Source organism: Zychaea mexicana (assembly GCF_025766255.1).
Source record: "Zychaea mexicana strain RSA 1403 chromosome Unknown BDB00scaffold_39, whole genome shotgun sequence".
NCBI classification, from domain to species: Eukaryota; Fungi; Mucoromycota; class Mucoromycetes; order Mucorales; family Lichtheimiaceae; genus Zychaea; species Zychaea mexicana.
This window is the reverse complement of record NW_026516702.1, coordinates 136,928-161,360: the sequence shown is the minus strand read 5'-3', so window position 1 is coordinate 161,360 and position 24,433 is coordinate 136,928. Positions and strand designations below refer to the sequence as shown.

The 24,433-nt window shown below is 42.5% G+C and overlaps 8 protein-coding genes across 8 annotated transcripts; 3 read left to right on the top strand and 5 right to left on the bottom strand.

Annotated features, from left to right (window-relative positions):
- Positions 1 to 1,492: 1,492 nt before the first annotated feature.
- BDB00DRAFT_386624 (uncharacterized protein) lies at positions 1,493 to 3,783 on the top strand. Its single transcript, XM_053117176.1, has one exon. It carries the CDS (start codon positions 1,898 to 1,900, stop codon positions 3,722 to 3,724), a length of 1,827 nt encoding a protein of 608 aa, XP_052979410.1. The 5' UTR covers positions 1,493 to 1,897; the 3' UTR covers positions 3,725 to 3,783.
- A 153-nt stretch (positions 3,784 to 3,936) lies between these two features.
- On the top strand, positions 3,937 to 9,965 carry BDB00DRAFT_872660 (uncharacterized protein; the record flags this gene model as incomplete). Its single annotated transcript, XM_053126987.1, has 21 exons — positions 3,937 to 4,004; positions 4,148 to 4,277; positions 4,379 to 4,496; positions 4,572 to 4,684; positions 4,795 to 5,829; positions 5,918 to 5,962; positions 6,056 to 6,176; positions 6,266 to 6,355; positions 6,441 to 6,713; positions 6,796 to 6,941; positions 7,044 to 7,316; positions 7,377 to 7,493; positions 7,572 to 7,649; positions 7,730 to 7,996; positions 8,072 to 8,143; positions 8,215 to 8,277; positions 8,349 to 8,513; positions 8,600 to 8,963; positions 9,030 to 9,081; positions 9,162 to 9,351; positions 9,426 to 9,965. The coding sequence occupies 21 exons, from the start codon at positions 3,937 to 3,939 to the stop codon at positions 9,963 to 9,965; spliced, it is 4,320 nt and encodes a 1,439-aa protein (XP_052979409.1).
- A 504-nt stretch (positions 9,966 to 10,469) lies between these two features.
- Positions 10,470 to 10,910, bottom strand: BDB00DRAFT_883238 (small nuclear ribonucleoprotein Sm D2; the record flags this gene model as incomplete). The annotated part of the gene is made up of 3 exons (XM_053128215.1): positions 10,470 to 10,489; positions 10,553 to 10,658; positions 10,725 to 10,910. 3 exons carry the CDS (start codon positions 10,908 to 10,910, stop codon positions 10,470 to 10,472), a joined length of 312 nt encoding a protein of 103 aa, XP_052979408.1.
- Positions 10,911 to 12,243: 1,333 nt separating this feature from the next.
- BDB00DRAFT_976119 (Alpha/Beta hydrolase protein) lies at positions 12,244 to 13,767 on the bottom strand. The gene is made up of 3 exons (XM_053129919.1): positions 13,415 to 13,767; positions 13,220 to 13,333; positions 12,244 to 13,143 (listed from the first exon to the last, which is right to left on the bottom strand). Exons 1-3 carry the CDS (start codon positions 13,680 to 13,682, stop codon positions 12,305 to 12,307), a joined length of 1,221 nt encoding a protein of 406 aa, XP_052979407.1. The 5' UTR covers positions 13,683 to 13,767; the 3' UTR covers positions 12,244 to 12,304.
- Positions 13,768 to 15,643: 1,876 nt separating this feature from the next.
- On the top strand, positions 15,644 to 18,400 carry BDB00DRAFT_764258 (putative beta-adaptin; the record flags this gene model as incomplete). Its single annotated transcript, XM_053119446.1, has 10 exons — positions 15,644 to 15,671; positions 15,764 to 16,017; positions 16,136 to 16,381; positions 16,463 to 16,581; positions 16,684 to 16,898; positions 16,974 to 17,187; positions 17,278 to 17,443; positions 17,520 to 17,711; positions 17,781 to 17,957; positions 18,023 to 18,400. 10 exons carry the CDS (start codon positions 15,644 to 15,646, stop codon positions 18,398 to 18,400), a joined length of 1,989 nt encoding a protein of 662 aa, XP_052979406.1.
- Positions 18,401 to 18,915: 515 nt separating this feature from the next.
- Positions 18,916 to 20,886, bottom strand: BDB00DRAFT_788193 (uncharacterized protein; the record flags this gene model as incomplete). Its single annotated transcript, XM_053120770.1, has 2 exons — positions 18,916 to 19,244; positions 19,347 to 20,886. The coding sequence occupies 2 exons, from the start codon at positions 20,884 to 20,886 to the stop codon at positions 18,916 to 18,918; spliced, it is 1,869 nt and encodes a 622-aa protein (XP_052979405.1).
- Positions 20,887 to 21,284: 398 nt separating this feature from the next.
- BDB00DRAFT_764120 (domain of Kin17 curved DNA-binding protein-domain-containing protein) lies at positions 21,285 to 22,173 on the bottom strand (the record flags this gene model as incomplete). Its single annotated transcript, XM_053119438.1, has 2 exons — positions 21,285 to 21,605; positions 21,718 to 22,173. The coding sequence occupies 2 exons, from the start codon at positions 22,171 to 22,173 to the stop codon at positions 21,285 to 21,287; spliced, it is 777 nt and encodes a 258-aa protein (XP_052979404.1).
- A 774-nt stretch (positions 22,174 to 22,947) lies between these two features.
- BDB00DRAFT_386318 (uncharacterized protein) lies at positions 22,948 to 24,068 on the bottom strand. The gene is made up of 2 exons (XM_053117175.1): positions 23,511 to 24,068; positions 22,948 to 23,410 (listed from the first exon to the last, which is right to left on the bottom strand). Exons 1-2 carry the CDS (start codon positions 23,811 to 23,813, stop codon positions 22,985 to 22,987), a joined length of 729 nt encoding a protein of 242 aa, XP_052979403.1. The 5' UTR covers positions 23,814 to 24,068; the 3' UTR covers positions 22,948 to 22,984.
- Between the last annotated feature and the right edge of the window lie 365 nt (positions 24,069 to 24,433).

Below are 24,433 nucleotides of genomic sequence, written 5' to 3'. Positions count from 1 at the left end.
GCTAATTTTCTTAAAGATGAACGCGTAGTATTATGGTGACGATGTGTCTGTTAGTATCGCTGCTGGAGAGACAACAGGTTTGCTGGTACTGTTACTGTATTTCGAGTATTATTAAAACCGGTTAAAGGATCAAAGAGAAGAATGAAGAGATTGTTGTAAAAGAATATGTAGGGAGAGGAAAAGAATCAAGAGCAATCTCGCTTTTTAAGTATTTTGGCCTTTACGGTTGCTGACGCTGATGATATAACACAGAGCTCGCTGTGTGTGCTACTTCATATATTAGGCATCCAACTCCTGGCTACATACTCAACAAGAAAAGGATTCAAAATATGATTGATCATATATTGCTATATTAATTCAAGTGAGCGTTATCAAACGAGATAGTCGCATTTATCATGCGACACATAATGTTCATTATCGGTGGCTTCGTCTCTACAATGTCTTTAACTCGAAATCTCCATCAACAATCCATGATTAAGCATACCTTCTCCATATACCTTTTTTGCTTTGTGACCCCAATAACGTTCTGTGTACTATGATAATGCAAAAGCAATCGCTTATTCATGTGGTACCTCGTATACAAAACAGGTCTAGCATCATCATTGATCACTTCAAAATTCCTACTCAATTAATTAAGCTTAGTTCGTAAACAGTATATATAGTTTGATAAACATCTAAAACGTTATAGGAAACAATCTTATTATAAATGGTCAGTAATCATGGATTATCTCTTTCATATCTTAGCCAATGTTATTCGTATCATAGCAGAATTGTTGGCCTAATAAAAGAAGAATTATTCGATAGAGCATTGTTGTCATCTATGTACATCTATAATTTCATATATCACGGTATAATAATAGCTTATTAGGAATTGTCGTACTTTATCATTTATTAAAATAAAAATGAAATAGCTAAAGCTGTCAAGAAAAAGCTTTGTATATCTACAACTAAAGCTGGTGGTACGGTTTTACCTTTGCTGCCTTCGTATGTAGCGAGATATTGCAAAACGACGCGCCGTCCAGGTTCGACAAAATGCAAACAGGCACAGGATAGTATATTAGTCTTTAATACAACAGTCAATTTCGTTAATTTGTGCCTGTTGTTCCATGATAAAAAATACTCTGTATCTTAACGTAGTATTCGCACATGCTACATAAACTACGACGGTTGATTATTTTAGGTTCAAAGTTTTGATGCCTTATATCATAGAATATCGATTGAGTCGAATAAAATAAAGATGTAGAGGTCTTACTGAGTGCTCGGCTGTATGAAAAGCACTGCACCAGCAAAGCTATTCTGTAGATTTCCAAGACCAACAACACTATAAACGCTGTTTTTCTCACTAGTTATAGTCCACGTATAATTGCTTTTTTGGCGATTTTGGTATCTCATATTATAAGGCAGTAATAGAACTGGTCACTCAAACAACCTCTGAAGTTTCTGACAGTCTTCAAGAGAAACGTGGATGTATGTGTCGAAACAACCATCTCACGGGCAAATAAGGGAACGTTGTACAGCTTTTTAAAACGACGTGGCAGGAATCGTTGTGCAACCGTAGCCAAAAACGCCATTAAATCATAGTACGCCAACGCACAGGCAGGGGTGCATTATCCTTGAACACAAGACGTTCGCATATATACGTACAGTGCGCATATGCTACCTCGACGGCCTCAATATTCAAAGTGACAAACCCGCTTATCGTACAATTCATCGTGACCAGCGCATAGAGCAAGTCTAGCTTTCGCTACCACTTGATGTAAAATTAAAGTCGAAATATTTCGTCGACAAACACGATGCGATCGTTATCGCGTATTTTGTTGGGTAAAAATACAACGTGACCCTGAAACCTTTGTAAAGTATCGCTTTCTTTTTTATTCCTCTATTTCTTCAAATTCGTATGGACACGCTTCCTTCTGAGCTGCTTCTCATCATTTTACGTTTTGTGGACGATGTTGCCGACAAGTGCCAGCTGGCTATATCAAGCCGACGAATGCATAATCTACTATGCAGCAATCCGGGGTGCTGGTCACCGCTCGATCTTTCACGCCACGGCGATCGCATAACAAACGCTGTCCTCGGTTCAATTTTACGCAAACGTGCAATTCCCATTATACTTCCAAGCGTAATGTCCTCATCAACAGCGACAACGTCTACAGTAACCGGGACCATTGGCAAGGCGAATATTGATGACCTCGGGACGATCCGACAGGTAAACCTGAGTGGTTGTTGGTGCCTGACACCCGAGGCTATAAACATGGTAGCGTGCTCCTTGCCACAGCTGACGAAGCTTCAACTCGATCGATACGGCAGCACGCCCAAAGTATGGCCTTTTGAACAACGCGACCACTTGTACCAAATGCGGCCCTCACACAACTTGTCGTCACTCGCAATGGATATGTTTAAAGTACCCCACATGAGCCTCACTCTGTCGGAATCAACGCTGCACTTTGTTTTGGGACAATGTGGCCGGATTGAGACGCTGTCGCTTCGATACCAGAACCTCGGCATTAACGGCTGCCGTGCCATTGGACGGCTCCAACACCTACGTCATCTCGACATATCGTCATGCACAATCACACAGCCTGTACTGCAAATATTAATACGAAACGCAGGTCACCGTCTGGTGTCGCTCAAAATGCTAAACATCGAAACAACGAACTTGACTCTGCTGAGTATGCAGCAACATGCTAAAAATTTGGAGCAACTACACTTGTCATGCCAAGAACCTCAGGTGTTGGTGGGTATAGTGCGGATGTTGGAACGACTCGACAAACTTCAGGATTTTCGACTTACACAGTTGCGGACAGGCGGAAACGTGGATGTCATTGTCGAAGTATTGAACTCTGCAACTTTGCGACGACTCGATCTATCACCTAAATTGGATTTCCATCCACGAGACCCGAAAACAACAACACCAGGAGCTCGGCTGGTTTCAGCACGCGCCTCACCACCTGGCAACACAGCACAGCGACGGCGCTCACCATCTCCCAACGGAAATATGCATCCACTCAAAGTAGTTAACAGTAAAAGCAACAGTCCCTCATCGTCATCATCGCCTGTGAAGAAGCCGCTTCAGTTACTCCAACTACCACGAACAGAGCACCAATTACATTTGACAGACATATCACTGACGACACTTTGTAGCTTTAAAGGACTTGTGGAGCTGCGACTGTGCTATCCTGTGGTTTCGACACCGGCCTTGACAAATTTGTTTAAATGCTTGCCGAACTTGGAGATACTCGAACTTAGGATGGAGATGCGCAGGGCGGCGATTTGTTCCTCTTCTTCTACCGGTCGTTGTGGGCAACAAAAAGGGGAAGAGAAATTGTGGATGGAGCAAGACGAGACATCTGTGGATGTGCTGCGAGGGTTGTTGCCAGACAATGTTCCTAGGCTACGAGAACTATCGCTATACCACTCATGGATCAGTGTTGCCACGACACGTACGATCTGCTCCTTCCAACATCTGCGTGAGCTTACCATCTACAACTGTGGAAAGATGACTGAACGTGAACCTGAACTCGTACGGCGGTGGCTGCTTTCGCTTCATCGGCTCAGGTTACTTCGTGTAGGCCGGATTGGCCATATCCGGTGTGATCTCTTGGATGATATCGCTACGGCAAGCAATCCACAACCAAAACGTACTTCGAGACCAGACGGCGAGTTTATCTTTACTCGCCGTCCATATTCTGGGCAATGGAAATGGACTTGTATCAATGACTAGAGAACAATAAAGTGTCCGCATCTCCTTTTCCATTGAATGTGATACAAATATCAAAAGGCTGTTGAAAGTCCGTTGTCATGCGTCTATCCTTCCCTTTTTTTTTTCCAGCCTGCTGTTCTTTTCTTTTATTATTCCTCGTCATTCCAAGTGACTGGCTTGCACTCAAATTACAAAGAAATTCGTTCTGCTAAAAGGACGCTGAGGCCGTTACAATGAAGATATACAGGGCTGAGACCGGCCGACATGTGCGTTGGTCCAGCCAAAATGCCACCATAGATAGGTAAAGTCCCTGTGTATTGCGGTTTTCTATTCCGCAGCTACAAGCGCTTTGATATCTCCACTATTGCTATGAATGTGTCTGCTGCTGCTGCTGTTATTATTATTATTATAGCGTCTACAAAGTTTCTAATCGTGCACAACTAGTCTCGAACAATTTAAGCGCACCATTGAAGAAAGTACCGGTGTGCCGATTGACTGTCAGATTCTGATGACCAGTTTTGGAACTCAAGTCAAAGCGAGCCAGCTGGAAGAAGTTATCACTGCCACTGGAGATGTAAGCGATAATTTCCCTGTCTTGCAGCACCCTTTTTTAATTCGGGATATATGAATTTTCCTTCTTAACTGCCCTGACTTTATTTGTCCGTTAAACTGTAGAAAGAGTATTTGGTGTTTGTCTACGATCGACACTACTTGAACGCAACAGAAGACGAAGTGAACAAGTTACTCGACTTGGAAACGCCGAGCCTTGAACAGAAAGTTCCTCCCTTTGATGGTAACATTTCCATTTTTGTGACATTGGCATACGTAGACTGGGTTTATTCATAAGCCAATTGGATATTGCACACAGAACCCTCTTCAGTCCACGCATTGGCACGTGCCAAAGGCATTGCTGGCTCAACCCTTTCAGACACATGTCAGCTTTATCTGGAACTCTTTGGCAGCTTTGACGCCTATAGCCAAGTAAGCGATTGCTTTACTTTCTTTTTTGGACAACTGTTTATGATGACACAAAAAGGGGGTGTGAGATAATAATAACTTGAGGCGCGGGCGCTTCTTCCCTTTCTTTTCAGATTTTGATCCAGGCACTATCAACCCATGCCCGACTGTCAAGGAATGCGGTGGAGGAACAAAAGATGCAGAGCATGGCAATAAATGTTGCCATGACCAACCTCGAGTCGCATAGCTACATGGCCAATCAAAATGTTGGCTCGTTCTCTTCCTTTGCCGAAAAAGAGCTTGCCACTCAATCTTCACTTGTTGAGACAACTGAAATCAACCTGACTATCTTACAGAATATTCGAGTACATCCGGAAATTATGCGCAGCATCGTCAACCCAAGTACAGCAATGACAGCTCCTGAAGAGCGACTACTCATTCACTTTATCGACACAGTTCGTATCGACAAGGCTAAGAACGGGACTCGTGAATTATGCACATCGCTGGGCCAAGAGCTGCAGGAGCTACACGACTTGGCCATGGACATCAACCGTTATGAAAAGGACCTGCAAAAGCAAATTACAGAGGATCAGGACTTGCACTCACTCGATGCTGTCGCATCAGACATTCAAGAAATTCTACAAAAGGCACAATTCTTGCGGGAAAAGATCAAGCGTGATTTGAGTCGAGTACACAGCAAAATATCCGAACTGCTCCATGTCCCGGTATCCTTTCTTGCTGCTAACAACAGCAACAACAATAACAATAGCATTGCCGGAAGCGGTGTTATACGGGATCAAGGATCGACGTCAGCCCTCGGTGGAGATTTTGGCTCTTACTCTGGAAGCCCTACCAGCCCAACACTGACATCGCATGCCAAAAAGACACTCGAAGCATTCAGCCATCTCGCCGAAATACACGTCAACGACTACTTACCCAAATTACATGCATACGAAACCAGCATTCGGCAGAAAGTCGTTACATTAGTTCTAGCAAAACGGAAAAGTATCGAGCAGTTCCTGGAAAACATGGGCATTGTTTCTCAACTCCAGAGTGAAATTGCTGCTGTTGCACCACGGATAGAGGATGCAAATAAATGGATCTCGGATTTTCAAGCAGAACGATGTGACGGAGACTTGGAAGCACTCCAAGAAGTGATATTTGCCTACGTAAGTAAAATTTGTCCACTTTGGGATTTTTCATTGTATTTGGTTCTCGGAAGCGACTCAATGTCTTCTCTTAAATACTTTCTAATAGGGATATCTCCTTATTGAAGTGGTCAGACGGAAAGAGTATAATACTGTAAGTTTTTTTCTATAATTTTTTGCCGATGATTGATTGTAATTTATCTGACTTCAGGCTGAAACAACTTTTTGCTCTTTTCCCGAAAACCAGATACTTGCAGAAGGTGCAAATGCGATTGCAGACTTGCTAGCTGGATATCGAACCGAAGAAACTAAGCGACGCGAGGACTTTGTTCGCAATATTTTAAAATCATTACCATTTGAAGTAAAAGGTATGGTCCGGTGATGTCTGTCTCCGTGGAAAGGTGCCTTGCTGTTTTAAAATAACGAAAGATCTCAATATTTGCTTCTACACCACCAGATATTGAAAATGAATCGACGACGCATTGTGAAGTTTCAACTATCAACTCACAACAGAGCAAGCTGGATATCACCCGTAAAGACATTATTGGTATGCTTGAATTTGTATATCACGCATTTAACAATAGATACATCCTGCTCAATATAAAAATAATATATGATATACTCCTTTTTAGACTTTATCCGGATTCTTGGACAGTATTATGGATCGTCACATGTTCAGTCAACATCGAGATCTCCTAAATCCAGCAATCGTATATCGTTCTCCAACATATTAGGACGAGGATCAAGCCCGTCTGACAACTTTCGGCGTATCAGTAGTACCAAACAAGCAATTCAGCAGAGCTCTATTACGCGCGGTACCGATAAATTTGTCGACTTATTACACGTCATGTCGCAGCAGTTGGATGGACTTCGGGCAGAGTTTTTCAAAGCAATGGAAGCGACATGTATGGGATATACCCAAAAAAAAGTTGTCGTTAACAGCTACCTATTTAAATGTAGCTCTGCTTGCTAACCCTTGACATTTAGTTTTCTCGAGTATCACGGACAATCCTGCTAGCGAATACAGAGGCTCACCGTTAAGCAAAGAGCGCTCGCTGTTGACGTTTAATTCCTTGGAAATTGAGCTTCGTCAGAAAACCAAAGCGCTTAACGTTGCAGAAGAAAAGGCCAAGGTAAAGAGATGATGATTTTCTCTTTTTTTTCCTTGCGATTCTTTTTTAAGTAATTATGAGTTTTATTGACTCCAAATCTGATAATATTTACTGTTTGTATAGAAATACGAAGCTCGGATTGCTGCACTGGAAAAGACGCTTGAAAAGAAAAGTATTGGCAACGTATTAGCCAATAACAATGATGCGCCAAGTAGCCTTACTTTATCAGCGTATTCGGTTGTCGAGGATGGAAGCTCTGGTCGACAGTCGGCTCAGTCGGTCCCTCATAGATTTGATACTACAAACAAGGAGGTTGATCAACTTAGGGAGATTGTTCGCGAACAAGAGGACTTGATAGCAAGTCTGCAAAAACAACTACATAACGAGCAAAATCAGGTATTATATTATATCCTTTTATCCTCTTGATGAGTTTAGTGGAACTAACAGAATTTTTAGATGGAGATTGTCAAAGAGCAAAACGAGCATGAAAAGGAAGATTTGCGGCTTCAAGTCCAGGAGTTGGAACAGCTACTAGAAGAAGAGAGACAGACGTACGAAGACAACCGTAAGAGTGTAAGTGTACGAATAATTCCATAGCAAATGTCGGAAACCGTGTACCTAATCTATGGTCATTGCATCATTTATTATCAGCTATTGAAAGAAGCTCAAATCAAGGATAATCTTGCCGATATTCGAATAGCAAGTGTCGAAGGAGACTGGCGCGCAAAGGTATGTTCACAGTGACTCTTATGAATGGCAGAAAATGTGTGTAGCGGTATCATGTCTCACATGTATTCAATTTTCATTAGCTCCAAGAGTTGCAAACACAAATAGACCAGCAACACTTAGAATCCCAAAACCATAATGTAGCTTTGGAGCAAACACACCAGGACGAAATCGATCGTTTGCAATCAGAGTATAAGCAACGAATTAAGAAGCTTTTAGAAGAGGCATCAGAATCAAAAGCACATAACAGCTTATTGGAAAGCGAGAACGCACAGATACGAAATGAGCTAGAAAAGCTCTCTTTGGAATACAAAGACTATCGTGCTTATGCTGAAAAAGAGATGAAAACTGTAAGTTCTAGTTCTGGGCTGTGTATTCCTTGTAGAATGGCCCTGGAACATGGATCTCATTGATTATACGCATAGGCCGAACAACGGCTTGAACAGCTGGATGATACGGAGCAGGCACGAGATGAAATCAAGCAACAGCTTGCCAAGGTATGCTAAAGCATTGATACACTTTCTCGTATATGTTTTATACTGATTAGGGAGTCAACGCAATTAAATAGACTCGAGACATGGTTACAAGAGCTGAGAATGACTGGATGAGTAAACACCAAGCACTTGAAGAGGTACAAAATTTGCATTGTTTCAACTTTGAATCTTTTCTTGTGTCAGCAAATTTATAAATGCCTTTACATAGATTCTGCAGCAGCGACGTAATACACACAATGAGCTGGTGGCGCTGATAGTGAAATACGGTCGACCGATTAACTTCCCAGTGGGAGAGGAGGATATAGAAACTTTACTAGACATCCTAAAGGAAAGTCTGGAGACTTTCGCAACCGGAGTAGAAGCCACAAGACAGGTAAAATTTGAAAGCTCGTCCTTATGTACTGCGCTGTCGACAAAAAGAGATTTACCTTTGATGTAAATATGGTGATTTCACAATAGAAGCTACAGGATCTTGAGCAAGACCATGGCCAAGTGGCATCCAGGATGGCTGCATTCGACGAAGAGCGTTTGGAGCTGTATGCAACAGCCACTCAAATGGCTGAGAAACTGGAAGAGTTCCGCAAGGGCATCTTTTACGAGTTGACAAACCAGCTCCAGCTTTCAGTGGATGAAGAAGAAGCCAGGGCGATGACTAAAAAGCTCATCATAACTGGCGGACAAGACGATTTGGCGGTGTGGACGCGTGTATTGCAAGCAGTCGGCAGCGTGGACTCTGACAAGTTTGTTGAACGTATTCGTACAAAAGTTCGGGATGCGCACGACCTTACAAGACGATGGAAACGCGAGTATAAAGATCTTCGAGGTAACGTCTGCAACCGAAGAACCATGCCTATGAAGACTTGGTTATTAACATTCTTTTTACTAAAAGAAAAATACAACAAAGTCTCAAGTAGTGGACACGATAAAATTGCTTTCCGAAAGTAAGTCTTTCAATCATCCACAATATCGTTTGACACATATATGGCAGCTTACAGGAATTCACATGTTTGTTTCTACCTAGTTTCCAAATTGGTGATGTTGCATTATTTTTGCCGACTCGAAATTCCACTGGAAAACCGTGGGCAGCATTCAACATTAACGCACCACATTATTTCCTGAAGCCATCCAACAGTGTCGCCCAACAAATGAATACGCGGGAATGGCTTGTAGCACGAATCACGTCAATTACAGAGCACACTGTCACTGTTACAGTAAGGTTTTCAATATCTCGCTCACAAAAGTAGAGAAAGGTTTAAAATAGCTTATTGGTACGCTTTGCTGCTAGGACCCACAATCAAACCCATATGGTCTTTCTGAAGGCTTAACATACTTTCATCTTGAAGTGGAACACTGGAAGAGCAACCGACAACGGAAATCCAAAAAAATTAGCTCATCAAGCAAGCAAGCAAACGCTTCAACAACGACATCGTTCAAAGGCAAGGAATCAGAAAATCTCGCAGCCTCTACTACTTCAACGGCATTCAGCAAAAGTTATACTACATCAGCACCAGATACAGGTTTAGCAAGCATCTCACCAGATACCCAGCGCAGCAGCGAGCCATATAATGGAGCGACAGCATCAGCGCTATCTTCATCATCACTATCATCACCCAATAATCTAGTACGACCACCATTTCCAATGTCACTTTCCTCGTCAAGTGTTGTTCATAGCTATGTTCCTCCAAGTTCCCCTCCGAATAGTGTCCCTGATCGACGCCATAGTACTGGGGTTTTCACAACACAACAGCAGCAGCAGCATAGCCTATCCAGATCTCAACAACTACCTGTTGATTCTACCATGATGTGGACTCAGGCACATCAATAGTGGTCTCCTTCATTTTCTGTTAGATTTTTTTAAGTCACAGCCCAATTCTATTTTTGCTTCCATCAAAGTTGTATTATATCATATTCCCTTAGAGATTCTTCCCCTCCTCGTTTCCTCATGTATAACCCAATTCCAACAGTATAGTTCCCATCCTCAATTACGCTTAAATACCATCTCACAACATTTGACATCGAATCCACTTCTACCGGCGTGTATGGTATGCTCGACGATATTTGTATAGTTTTGTCTCGCGAAAGAACGGATCTTGACGCACACTGCAAATTTATTCGTAACCCGTGTCGCGATATCCCATATGCAGTGGGGCCAAAGTTTTGCCGTAAACAACAATAATAAGTCGATACAAGAAAGAGGAAAGAAAAAGGGAGAGCTTGTGGGAGTGATATCATGGCGGAAAAAGAGAAAAAGAAGCGTTTTCCGACCGCAAGCTGATTTTGGAGATGTCGTGTACGTAATTGCTTTGTTGTATGTCGCGTCTTTTCGTTTTTAAACAGTGTTGCGCAGAACTAAGAAATTGTCAAAGTCAGAACACAAAAGTTTTCACCTCTTTCTTTAAATCTATTACTTACTGAGAACAACTGAATCGCCACGAAGGAACATTTTGCTTACGAAACGATCCTTATTGACAGGCTTTGCCTTGGATCCTTTGCCTGTTCGAGGAGTCTCTGTCCACATCTGTCAAATGAGAAGAAAAAGGAATCAGAAAACGGTTATTCGTAGCATTAATAACGGTCTAATTACCTCTTTGACATTTTCAAGAACCATGTTGCAATGTCGATCAAATGCCTTGACACGTGCTAAAATCTTGTGGTTGTTACGGCAAGAGATCAGGATTTGATTGTTGTTCTTGACGGATTGCTGGAGTACTGACAATGGACCCGTGTTGAATTCGACTTCTTCTTGCTTACGGAGCTCTTCCTCCGACATTTCTGCTTTCGCTTTGGCGGCACTATGTTTATGGTTATTAGTAAAAACTTCTTAGGATCCATCGTGCGTTGGATTATGATATACTACCTCATGGTTTTTCTTATATGTGTCCTGTACTAAAAGAAAACAAAAAGAAGACACGGTGTATAAGGGAGTATTTGAATCTTAAGTGGCTGAGATATAAAATAGCGCACCTTTCGGGACCGGTTGGGAAAGCCTGCCGCTAACCAGGCCGGGTTGATTGAAAAGAAACCGGATCATAACAAAGTTGCAGCAACCACTACAATAAGATATGAAAACCGAGAATAATTGATATGCTGCCTGTTATTATTTCTCTCTGAATTTTTCTGTGCATTTTCGCGTTTTTTCCATCTTCTCAATGAAAGGCATAAAAAGATGTTATATAGAGTTAAAAAAATGTTATTCAGAAACTATACACATCCCATTTGATTTCACACCTCGTTACAGCTAATGTTGCGTTTCTATCTACATTTACTGAAAATTATGAGCTTGAGAAAGATGTACTTTTACACTCCTGGATGAAACGCACGCAAGTAGCTGTTGTAAGTATCACCAATGCAAGAGCTCCTGCTCTTGCAAGGCTATACGAGAGCTTCAACTACTAGATGCATCTTAAAATGACCGTCTCCTGATCATCTGAGTTGCAGGACGGTATGATTATTCTGCGTTGCCCTTGAAGTCAAAGGCAAAAATTCTCAGCGAGAAGAACCGGCTATAAGCAAATTCCTACGGTGAGATGGTGCGCACTGACGTTTTATACATGTCAAGTACTGCATGTTTAATCGAGCTAGTTTTCTTTTGCGAAAAACTGGCACAGAGAAGAAGATGCCATACCGTGGGCTCACATCTAGGTACTGCAGTGCAACAGAATCCTGCTGCCATCTCGATAGCTTATGGAAGCCTACATTATCACACTATTATATTAATGTGTCCGTGTTTTCGAGACTAATGAGGCAGCGAAATTTCAAATATAGTATGTACCACGCCAACGCTATTGGGAAGACTCTAAAACGTCGATATTCAACTTTCAGATTGCAGTGGATGAGATGCAAGTTTCGGTTTCCGTCGTCTAGGAAGCAAGAAAAGCATATTCAATTGTTGAATTGGCACCTAAACTCTTGAATGATATGAGATCCGCTTGGATCACACTGTATATGTCAACATCACCGACTTTGAGACAGAGGCTTTCAAATGATAAGTGCAAAAGATAAGCTTTTTTGGAAGCAAGTCGTTTTCACCAAAAAAAAGTAAAAGCTTACTCAGTATCTTTTTGAAATCTGTAGTAATAATGATATGGTATGAAAGACGTAATACAAATATTGTGAATAGAAAATGTTACTGAACAATCGATAGTGATTAGAAAGAAACCGTTTCTAAGGAACAATCACTCCTGGCTTCTCCGGTTCCACAGTTATTGGTTTTTGCTTCTCATCCTGTTGTGGTACATCTACTGTTTCTATAGGCTCTGCTATCATAGCTTCATTGGTGGTGGCAATAGGAACGGGAGTATCCAATTTGGGGGCTTGTTGTCCTTGTCCTCGTTCCTTGGTAAATTGCTCGGCAGCTTCGGCCACAGCGTAAGCAGCAAAGTCCACAAACACTTCATCGTATTGCTCAAGCATATACTTGTCCTTTTGCTTAACGATTTCGCGAATAAGGTACCAGTCATGGGCATATGCTTCTTTACACACGCGAATATTGATTGCACCGTCCTTTTCGATATACTCTGCAAGGTTGAGAATATCGTCGCGCATGACTTCCTTGTCACCGACAAAGACCAAAACACTCTTGGGAGTAAATCGGTCGAATTTCTTGTCAATTTTGCTTAAACGCAAGATGGGCAGCGTCTCTGGATCGACATTGGGATAATCCAAGTATTCTTTAAACACAAGCTTCGCGAGCTGCTGGCCAACCATGTCGTATTTCTCGAGATTCTCCCAAGACCACGACGTCGTTTCGGGTGTAATCAAGGGCGATACCATCAGCATACCCGCAGGTATTCCAATGTCGTAGTTTGTGCGCGGCGCGTCCAAATCGTCGACAATACCAGGACAGTAGGTACGCATCATGGTTTCTAGGCAAATTGCTCCACCAGCTGAATCTGCACTCAGGATAATTTTCCATGCGGGAACGTGGAGATCTTGTGTCAAATGCTTGTACGCTTTTTTACACTCGAGCACAGGTCCGGGGTACTTGTGTGCTGGCGCAAGACCTGTAATATGACATCAATCATTTGATTTGGGCTTTTAGTGCTGCCACCGTCTTATTTGAGAAGCAACACAACATACCGTATTCAACCGACATCATGATCGCATCGAGACCGTGTTTTTCTTTCAACATATCAATCCAAGTAATGAAACTTGACATGTACATAGTCGCATTTCCTGTTCTAAATCCACCACCTGTGGTTCCATTATCATTATGTGATCATTAGAATCGTACTATGTAAAGAGATATCGATAAACAGCAGGAAGGCTAGTTACCGTGGACTTCAAAAATAACAACATCGGCTTTACGCAAGCGGCGTATGGCATTGGCATCGCTTTCATACTTGATGTCTTTACCGATCAAAGCTCCTTTCCAGAAAGAGTTGTTGATGCGTTTAATATATGTTTTCTGAACGGACGTGGGAGTTGTAAGATCATTGATGACAGCTCTGGCGGCAGCAGGTGGTAAAGTAAGGGCCGTGCGTAAGGTCTGAACAACAACAGGAGCAGGCGACTTTTTGATAACTGCACGGATATTATCCATATTAACGCTTTAGAAAGAGAAAAAATAAACAACAGGAAAAATGGAGGTGACGAAAAGGAACGTTAAGAGAAAGGATATGAAGAACGGTCAAAGAAAAAAAGTGTGAGTAATCGAGTGCTGTGTACAAAAGCTTTATATTACTTTTTGCTATACACCACACTAAAAGCGGGGGATAGCCAGCGCCCAACGTTGTACAGAATTTTACCCAAACTAGAGCTTTGAGCGCATGTAAAATGGCTTTAGTGGTAGCACATAAAGCACTGACGACATGTGATTAGACTCATTGTTTTGTTGGGTTGGGGAGAAAAGTTAAAGCAGAGCGTTTACTATTGAGTAGTAGCGCATATATACTTGATTAGTGCTGTTTTAGCAGTATGTATTTGCTGAGTGTTACTTGCTGTCACAATTATAGAGCGTTTGGCACGATCGTTGTCTGTAACTCGTTTGCGGGAACGTACGTGCATTGACGAAGAATCTGTTGATCTTCCCGCAGTATTCGGAGGAGCTGCGAGCGTAGCTTTCTAATTATTTGCAACCTTGAACTCTCAGTATGCATCACCCTTACAATATTTCCTCATCTTCCACCATGTAGCTACTGTTAGCATGATATGAAGCAAACTTGTCTTGGCCGTCGCTACATTGATGCTGCGTGCAAGAAAAAAATTGATCAGCCAAGATTAGCTTTTTGCTGGTGTGAGAACAATTTAGTGGTTATTTTAAATACATTTTACATCTTCTAAAAGAAATCCTACTAATTTGGTCTTTTATGCTGGTGACGCCCTTTAATTGCTCCTTTGCATATGAAGAACACACTTATAAGCGGCCATGTATTATCATATACTTTCCGCTTTACCACTTTCTCTACAGACATACTCTTTAGCCCTTGTGAAATGTAACACTATTTGGAATAAAGTATTATTCTCAACGTTGATGTTTTCTTTTTTGCCCAAATTCCTCGTATGTACATATCTGATTATTATTATGCTATTTGCTTAGCTAAATATGATGGTTTGTTTCTTTCGTTGCGCCCCTGTTATCAGGACTAGCATACAACATCATGCGGTATTGGTTTACTCGTATTTTCCACAAACGTTGTCCACCACCAAGGTGTCACTTACAGCAAATCGCATCACTTTGGAAAATTATTTTACGTCCTCTGTGCATGGTTTTGACGTTGACACTGCTCGCCAGTCCTGTCATTGATTTAAACTGTAACATTTCGACTTTTCAAGTATAGATTATGTAATGCAACATGTTTGTGGTCGCTGGTAGTATCATCTAATTTACGGGCTAAAAACAAAAAGTATAAAGTCCAGGCGACAGAACAATGAGGACGGCCCGTGCACAACAGTCCAGCTCCCTTTTAGTCACACACAAACCAGAAAAATCCTCAAGCTTCAACTCACTCTACTGATTGAAGAATGAAAACGCCTTCAAGCATCATCATATGTATACATAACACTGTCATCCTGCACAAAAAATATTTCTATCTAATAGCTGCTCATTTATCAGCATCAAGAAGTAATATCATGGGATTGTTCACATGTATAATATGCCCAGAAAAGCGGCATCTTACCTGTTTGGTTAGACATGCCATCGATCGTTGATGCAAAAGGCGGCTGCTTCCACTAATTAAATCGCTAAACCCCGCAACTTTTGCTTCAGAACGACATTAGGCCTAATGTTTATATATCAACATGCAGTAGTTTTCGAATGACTTTTATCAAACTGGATGGTACAAGTTGCAGTATCAAGTATTCCGGTGAGATTCGACACGACCAAAGGAAAAAAGAAACAGTGTGAAGGTTGCTATTTGACTGTGTCTTGTCATCTCTTTTCTTTGAGTAACGTGTGTCAAAGCACACCAATGCGCACCAAAATAAGACAAACAGTTCATATTCCGGTTACTCCCCTTTTGTCTGGTTCCTCTCTTCTCTCTTTCTCGTCTTGCCTAACCAACCATGTCCGATGCCAAGTATTTTCAAAGAGGTAACATAGCCGATTCCAAGAGCAATGTATTAATGGTGCGGGTGGGGGAAGGCTACAGTTTTCAGACCAATAACATCACGTCATTCCTCTAGGCAAAATTCAGGAACTACGAGCCGAGCTCAACTCGGAAAAGCGCGATCCAAAGCATCAGCGCAAAAAGACAGTGATGAAGAAAATCGTAGCCAACATGACCATGGGCAATGACATGTCACCACTTTTCCCGGATATTCTCAATGTCATGAACGTTCCCATTCTGGAAATCAAGAAAATGGTGTATTTGTATTTGATTAATTATGCCAGAAGCAAGCCCGACATGGCAATGATGGCCATTACCATGTTCATCAAGGTATCTACACATATTAGAACGACTGGCCGAGTGATAAGGAGAAAAAGGCCAGCTAGCAGTACTGTATAACCCGAGCACTCTATTGAGAGGAATTAATATGGTTATCTACTTTTATTAGGACGTGGAAGACCCTAACCCACTTATTCGCGCACTAGCCATTCGTACGATGGGGTATATACAAGTGGAAAAGATTGTCGATTGTCTTGTGGATCCCTTACGACATTGTCTGCGAGATCGCGATCCCTATGTTCGAAAGACAGCGGCGATATGTGTTGCTAAATTATACATGTATGACAATGTCTTGGTCGAAAGCGAACGGTTTATCGATATGCTCAGAGATCTATTAACGGACGCAAATCCAACGGTACCAAATAGACACACATACTGCATTATTAAAGAATGGACGTTTATCATATCTGACAAAACATTATTTCCAAAAATATAGGTTGTCGCCAACGCTGTAGCTGCTCTGACTGAAATATCCGAACGATCTGACAACATTCAGCTCAAGTTGAACCATTCTATTGCTAGCAAGCTTGCTGCAGCACTTAACGAATGCTCAGAGTGAGTGTTATATTTTGGGAATTGGGAGCTGATTGATTTAAAGAAACAAACAAAAAGAAGGAGTGGAAAGAAATATATAAACTAATGCTATGCCATTCAAAGGTGGGGTCAAGCTTATATTTTGGAAGCCCTCATGTACTATGTTCCTCAAGAAGCCGGAGATGCAGAAGTGCTTGCTGAGCGTATTGCTCCTCGTCTTCAGCATGCCAACTCCGCTGTTGTGCTTACTTGTGTCAAGGTGATCATGTATTTGATGAATTATATGAAAAGCGAGAATGATATCAGCGCCTTCTGTCGAAAACTGAGTCCTCCACTTGGTAAGTCAAATGTCTTGTTGACGCTTTCTATCTTTGGCTCTAACTTAAAATAACAAATGATAATGTATATTGTAGTGACCCTCTTGTCATCCGGCCCTGAGGTTCAATACGTCGCTTTACGCAATATCTTACTTGTGATTCAACGGCGACCTGAAGTTCTGCGCAATGATATGAAGGTGTTCTTTTGCAAATACAATGATCCTATCTACGTTAAATTGGCCAAGCTGGAGATCATTTTCAGATTAGCAAACCCGCGAAATGTCGACCAAGTGCTTGGTGAACTGAAAGAGTAAGCAATTGAAAATAGAGTAGAGACTGAGAGAGGAAAGGAAAGGAAAAAGATTGGTAGATAGTACTTAAACTGTCATTTAATTCGTAGATATGCAGCAGAAGTGGATGTCGATTTTGTTCGGAAAGCAGTTCGTTCCATTGGACGGTTAGCTGTCAAGATCGAGAGTGCAGCTGAACGGTGCATATCCGCCTTGCTCGAACTTATCCAGACCAAAGTAAATTACGTTGTGCAGGAAGCCATTGTTGTGATCAAGGTAATTATCAACCACGCCAAAAAGAAAGCTCAGGAAAGAAAGACTAGTTATTTTTAATGCATATGTCTCTCGGTAGGATATCTTCCGGAAATACCCCAACCAATATGAGAGCATCATTGCCACTCTTTGCGAGAATTTGGATAACTTGGATGAACCAGAAGCGAAGGCAGCAATGATTTGGATTATTGGACAGTATGCCGATCGTATAGAGAACTCAGACGTACTTTTGGACGATTTCTTATACACATTTTTGGAGGAAACTGTCGAGGTAAACCCCCAAAAAATAAGACATATAACAACGCGCGAAGTACTAATAACTCTTTACGTTACAAATCAGGTGCAACTTGCTCTGCTTACAGCCACAGTCAAATTATTTATCAAACGTCCGACCGCTGGTCAAGAACTTGTTCCTAAGGTTCTAAAGTGGGCCACTGAAGAAGTAGATAATCCAGATCTGCGTGACAGAGGTTATATCTACTGGCGTCTTCTTTCGACAGATCCTGCTGCTGCAAAGGTACACAAAAATCTCAAGTACGCAAACTTGCACATACTAAACTAATCTGTTATTTTTGCTTATAGGCTATTGTTTTATCAGAAAAGCCGCCAATTTCGACAGAAAGTGATAACATGGATACTGCATTCCTAGATGAACTATTATTACACATTTCTACTTTGGCGTCCATTTATCACAAGAGCCCTACCACCTTCATCCATCGCTATAAACCACGTTACTTGATGCCCTCTGCCGCACTCCAACGATCGTCTTCACAGGCCTTCATTGCTCCACAGCTCACGCAACAACAGCAACAACCTATCCAACCACAACAAACAGTTCAACCGGTAGCACAGCAGCAGCAGCAACCCACTCAACAACAACAACAACAACAGCAACTCAATCAAAACCCATTACCTAATGACCTTGGATATAATAGTTTAGCCGCTAATAGGTACAATTAAACTAGCAGATTAGCATTTTGGAGACGAACAATAATTTTTTTAACGCAAAAGCTTTATCATTAGACACTCTTTCAATGGCGTAAACTCTCTCCAAGGCGCAAATGCCAACCCATATGCTACGGATGTCGTTAACCAGCAAGACGTTAGACCTGCACAACAAGCGCCTGGAGGTGCGGATCTACTACTTGACTTGTAAAACACATCTATTACAATCAAATAAACATTATACATATACACATTTTTTTTTAAAATCGTTATATTCAAAATGCGCTTATGTGTATCTTTAAAGGTGAGGAAATGCTACAAAAGAAAAAGGTCGTTATGTTGCGTGTGAGTAGTATATCAGATGTATATTTCAAAGGTTCGTTGTAATGTCGTACATGTGTGTATATATATTTGCAAAAGGGAAATCTGGTAGGGGGTGGGGATTCATTTGTTTGGACGGAAAGAAGGGAATCAAGGGGGCGGCTTTACACAATATAACATGGAATTGGTATAATGATATATTTATCTCTTCAACTTGCAGCAGAAGACCAAGCCATTTTCACCTTACCGAGTGCTTGTTGAGACTCGGGACTTGGCGGTATACTAGGATCGACCGATTGCCAATTGGGTGCACCAAAATTACTTACTTGACCATGGACACATTCTTCCAGCTTTAACAGCTCTGCAACAAATCCAATGTTGGGTGACATGCTGGGTCGTGCTTTAATGACATGCTTATATGCTCGTTTCAGTGTCCATCTTTCGGATACGACAAAATAAGCTAAAATGGCAGCCACCGATCTGGATTTTCCTGCCTTGCAGTGTACGTAGATGGGTTCATGTATCTGCTTTGCTTGGTCTATGATGATATATACATGTTATGAGTTCTTGTTTGTTTGTTTTCCTTCTAATCTAATAATAGAATGTGTTGAATGTAAATATTACAGTCTAAGATGCTTACCTATCACCTGGACTGCTTGTTTCAGGGTTTCTTCGACATTCTGCATGATGACGGTATCTTGGGCAGCCACTTTATGATACTTAATTCTATCCTTGAGACCAGGTACATCATCGTTGCATTCTTCTGCCATATTTAAGATTTGTTTTATCGATCTTGTATGCAGATTGACCACCTGCTCTTGCGTGGAGATTTCAGGACCGAGGTATAGGAAACCAGGTACGATTTCGGATATAATGAACGCGTGATTGCCTTCGCTGGTGCCATCTGCAGACCAAACATTTGAATCAGGCGCAGCAACGGTGGAAGTGGTGGAAGTGGTAGTAACAGGAGTGGAAGGAGTAGCAGGGAGTTGTTGCTGTTGCAGTGGAGTTTCTTTGGTTGAGCTGCTTGTCGCTTCAGATATACTTGCAAGGTCTCGTTGTTGCTGTCTATCATCATTATCATTATCATTATTTTGTAGTGTTGTCGTCGCCGTTGTTGATGACCCATTTGGTTTCATGAACCCTCGAGACGATCTGGATGGCTTAATGTGTAAATGATCCTTGTTATTGTTGCGCTGACGATTACTATGGAATTTCGACCGTGCAGAGCTCGTATCCAAACTGAACAGACTTGCTCTACGTTGAACATTTGTATCGATTGGATTGATCCAAGCCGACGACCCTGACGAAAACGTTGTGGCACTACGCGATTGTGTTGGTGTTGCAGGAACACCTAGCGTTGCTGCTATTGAAGATGATGACGGTGACGGTGACGTTCCTGATTCTGCCACTGCTGCTGGTTGAGGACCATCCCACGGTGCCCACGATGACGACGAAGACGCGTTAGGAGCCAGCAAATTATCATGCACAGATCCAACCAAATAGGCACCCCAAGCATCCCATCTAGCAAATGCATCAAAACCGCCATCCATGGTGCAAATATTGAAATGGTGCAGCTGTTGTTTCTGTCTAGCTTTCAGAACGGCGACCAGAATCCATGCATGCGAATCGAGGTCGTTCATGGTATCGTCGTAGACGACAATCCGTCGTTGCTGTTGATTCAAGTTTGTGGATGGTTTGCGAAGCCAGGACAGATAATACTGTTTGCCCTCCTCCGTCGAGATAAAACTCTCGAGGTTGAAATTGGAGACAGTGCCTCGGCGATACCGTTTGATAAGCAGAGTGGGCAGGTTGACATTTATTGAGTTTCGGATGCGTGCTTTTTCATAGTGCTCGTAATCTCGAACGTCAATCAAGAGAGGCTGGTCAGAATTACTGGAAGTAATAGCTGTGTCGTCTTTAAGCATCGTAGCTAGTTGAGACGGTCGCAGTAGAGCGGGGTCATGTTGCTGTTGTTTCCGACTGTTGGGACGTTGCTGTTGTTGTGTAGCTGGTTGGCGTTGTTGCTCCTGCTGTTCCTGTTGGTGTTGCCTATTGCAGTTTGTACCGTCTACTACTGTTGCTTGTTTTTGGAATGCCGCAGAGAGCATGTCGGATGATCTGCAAGTCGAGTTGGAAGGAACGACGCAAATCTCATCATTTTGGCTTTCGCTTGGCATAATGTAAACAAAGGTGGTAGGGGTGAAAGGAAGAAGAGTAAAAGTGTGTGCGTGTGCGTAAAAGAGAAGAGGGGAAAGGTATAAAAAAGGCTGAGCCCAAGGTATAAGCATATGTGTGACATGCACAGCGTCAAACAAGTGGTGGCGCACACACTGCATAGCATTAATTGCTATAAATACATTTGATACAGATTTCTGCGCATAATTGGAACCGGCTTTAAATCTGTTGTTGTATGCTTTTATTGCTAGTACTAGTATGAACGGTTTGTTTGTATGTGCATGTGTAGGAGGGGGATATTGTATGAATGATGTAACAAGGATCGGATCTGTGGTGAGGATGGATAGAATAAGTGGTGAATAAAGGTTGTATGCTATAAATTGAAAAGGCGAAAGCGCTGTTACTGATGCGATTTGGCCAGCTTGGCCAGGCTGAGGTGTCGAGGAGGGTCAGGCTTTTTGATGCCTCCACTCTTCATCATCATCCGCATCTTGTTATTACCACCCTTCGATACAACAGGTGTAGTTGCTTTAGCCACGGGTTTAAGTGACATGTTTAGCTTGATTTTGCCTTCGTCTCGTTTCAACTCAGTTGCTTGCTGTTCCGCTGCCACACCACGCTCTTCTGCTTCCTTGGTCGCACGTTCTATTTGTTCTTGTAGCAACTGCTGCTCACGCTCTTCTTCATCCTTTTGCAAACGGTCCATCTTTTGAATAGCGGCCTATATCACAGATAATATCCAGTTAATTAGAATCCATTACTAAGCAAATTCTCAACCACAAACACCAAGTACACTCGCTAGAAAAGAAAAATTGATAACATCTCATTCTTACCTGTCTTGCCAATGCCTTTGGACTATTATCGATCCAAGTAATGTACCAGCCACGCTCAGTTTCGTCAACTTGGCAAATACCTTCTCGACCCAAATATTTGACAAATTCGCTCAGTGAGTTCCATTTAGTGGAATTCATGTGAATATGTTGACGATCAGAAATGTATTCTTGGTATACGTTGTTGGCAAACACTCGTTTAGTGCCATGGGCTCGAGACAAGATGGCCAAAAAGTCCTTTTTAAATTGATCGGAATAGTTGTGCATGAATTGTCCAGGATTCTCAGCTACAAGCAGCATTTGTCGTTGATGCGATTCGCTGTTGACGTGGCATTTGAATCCGTTTTCGTCTCGGCATTGCTTTTCGCAGACTTGGCAGTAGAATTTGAGCTTCAAAAGACCTTTGGATTTGATGCGATTGGCAATTGCTTTGGGTGTAAGGAATCCGTCTTTGCCCATGGTTTAAGACTATGATAATGTAAGGGAGGAAAGAAAAGAAAAATGTGTTCAATTATCCTGCTGATTCTTGTGTCGATTTACAGCCAATTTTGATTGGTGGAATTCAATCTAAATATGGTAACGTATGTTTTGCGAAGGCATAGGCAGCCAAGACATAGAATCTAGCTCTTTTTATATACCTCACTAAGTATTACTGGTAATATACCATCTTTCCAGCCGAGAAAACAGTGTAATTTTTCAACCAGCCCGTTCGTTTATAGTACGACTGGATTAGCTGCAACATAGCAGAAGCTGCGTTACTACTAGTTTAATTATGAGCTCAGCCAAAGAAGAGCGTCGTTTGTCCACAATACATGGATTGTTCTACTACGGGTATATTACTAGGCGGCGCTGCTGTCTACTAGAAACCCATCCGGACCGGTTCCTTATGCAAACTGGTTCGTTCATTGTTGCTGCCAGGTAATATATGCATCCGCACCCTAATAGATAATTGCTGCTACTTGTTGTTATACATAATCCACCCTGCTTGATGCTGGGTACACACGGATAGGCTCCGGAAGATGGTGATGGGTAACCCGACAGTCAAGGTGATTGTAGATATCCATAGTGAGTTGTCCCTCGTAGAGCACGAACCCCTAACTGTTATGCTCTCTCACTCCCTCGTTTTGTTTTGCATAATCACGGACAACAGCGTATATAGAGAAGAGATGCATCTCGTAACACAAGGTAACAAATAGCTGGAAGGTTTTCGGCATAAGAGCAATTGAGGCAAGTACGCTTTCGAAAGCTGATCGGAACCTCAATGTAATGGTCACAACGATTGCGCGCGCGCTCTCTCTCTCTCTTTGAACACACGTATACATAGCACAACAAGGTATGTCGTAGATGGAACACAGTACCACGTATCCACACTCATTGAGTAAGAGGCAACATAACATACGCCGCCACAAGAAAGAAGAGAGACGCGGTTTATTTTATGTTTTTTTTTCTTGCCCCTCTCCTCTCCTCTCCTCTCCTCTCCCTTTTCTTTCCACTCAAGTAACATTTTGCTAACCTCACTACTGTCCTTTCTCCTCTCTCTCTTTCTTCTCCTCTCCCTCCACCCCAATGTTTGACCCATGCAAACCCTATATCCGTCCGCCCGCCGCTCCTTTTCTTCTTCGTTCTCTCTCTCTCTCGCTGGGTCAACTCTACCTTTCAGTAAAAGAAAGAGAAAGGCGGTCCTTTCAAGGTATAGCTACCATCGTACATACCACCGTTACGCTACATTTAGCGCACAAAATTTTTTCCCTCTTCTTCTAACTTGCCTTTTCCTGCATGCTATACCTTTTCCTTACCACGTACACTCTTGTATCTTCGCTTGATAGATCGCCATAACCTCGGTTTTGCCCGTGTCTGCTGTGGTGCCGGCTTGGGGTTGCTTCGGCCGGGGGGTGGGGCCCATGTGCGGCCATATATGTACAGACGACGGCAGCACCAGCAGATCCTCCTCGTCCTCGCCGGTCGTTTGCTGCCGTCGCGTCGTCTTCCTCTCTGGGTCGCTTTCGTTGTTGTTGTTGTTGCCGTCCTTCCTCCTCTTTGGGTGGCGCGCTGTCGTCTTGGAGGAGGACTTCGACTATAGGAAACCCGTCTTGTCCCATTCGGCCCTCTCTTCCTCTTCCTGCTCCTTGGGCTTCCGTCGCCTCGTGGTGGTCGGGATCACATACTGGCGTCCATATTGAATGCTCGCCGTTTTGTTTTCTGGGCAGGGAAAACGCGGTGGTAGGTAAAGTATCGCTTTTCCAAAGGATTTGTCGCGCGTACTTTACACGAAGCACAATCACACATCTACACAAAGTTCTAATAATCGCCTCTCCCTCTCTTGTTTCCCAACTGCTGTCAAAACCCCATGTAGCGAGTTACCTGCCATCGCCGCCCTGCCCTGCCCCTAAGCCAACCGAAAAAGAGCATCGAGGTTCGGCGAAGGGGAGTTATCTCGGTGTCTTCCTACAATGTCTGGCGTTGCCGTTGTCCGTTTCCCCCGTCCGGTCGGCTGGTCCATCCGCTATATAGACACTATATACGTATAGTCTCTCTTTTTTATAATAAAACCTCTGGTCTTCTTTTACCCTTTACCCTCGTATGTCTCCGAAAAGAAAAAGAAGAGAGCTTTAGACTTCATCACGGTGGCACAGACCGATCGTTCCAAACCGAGCTAAAACACAGTGCGCACACATACGCTCTGTATAATAAAAACACGTCATATCGCAAAGGGAGCGAG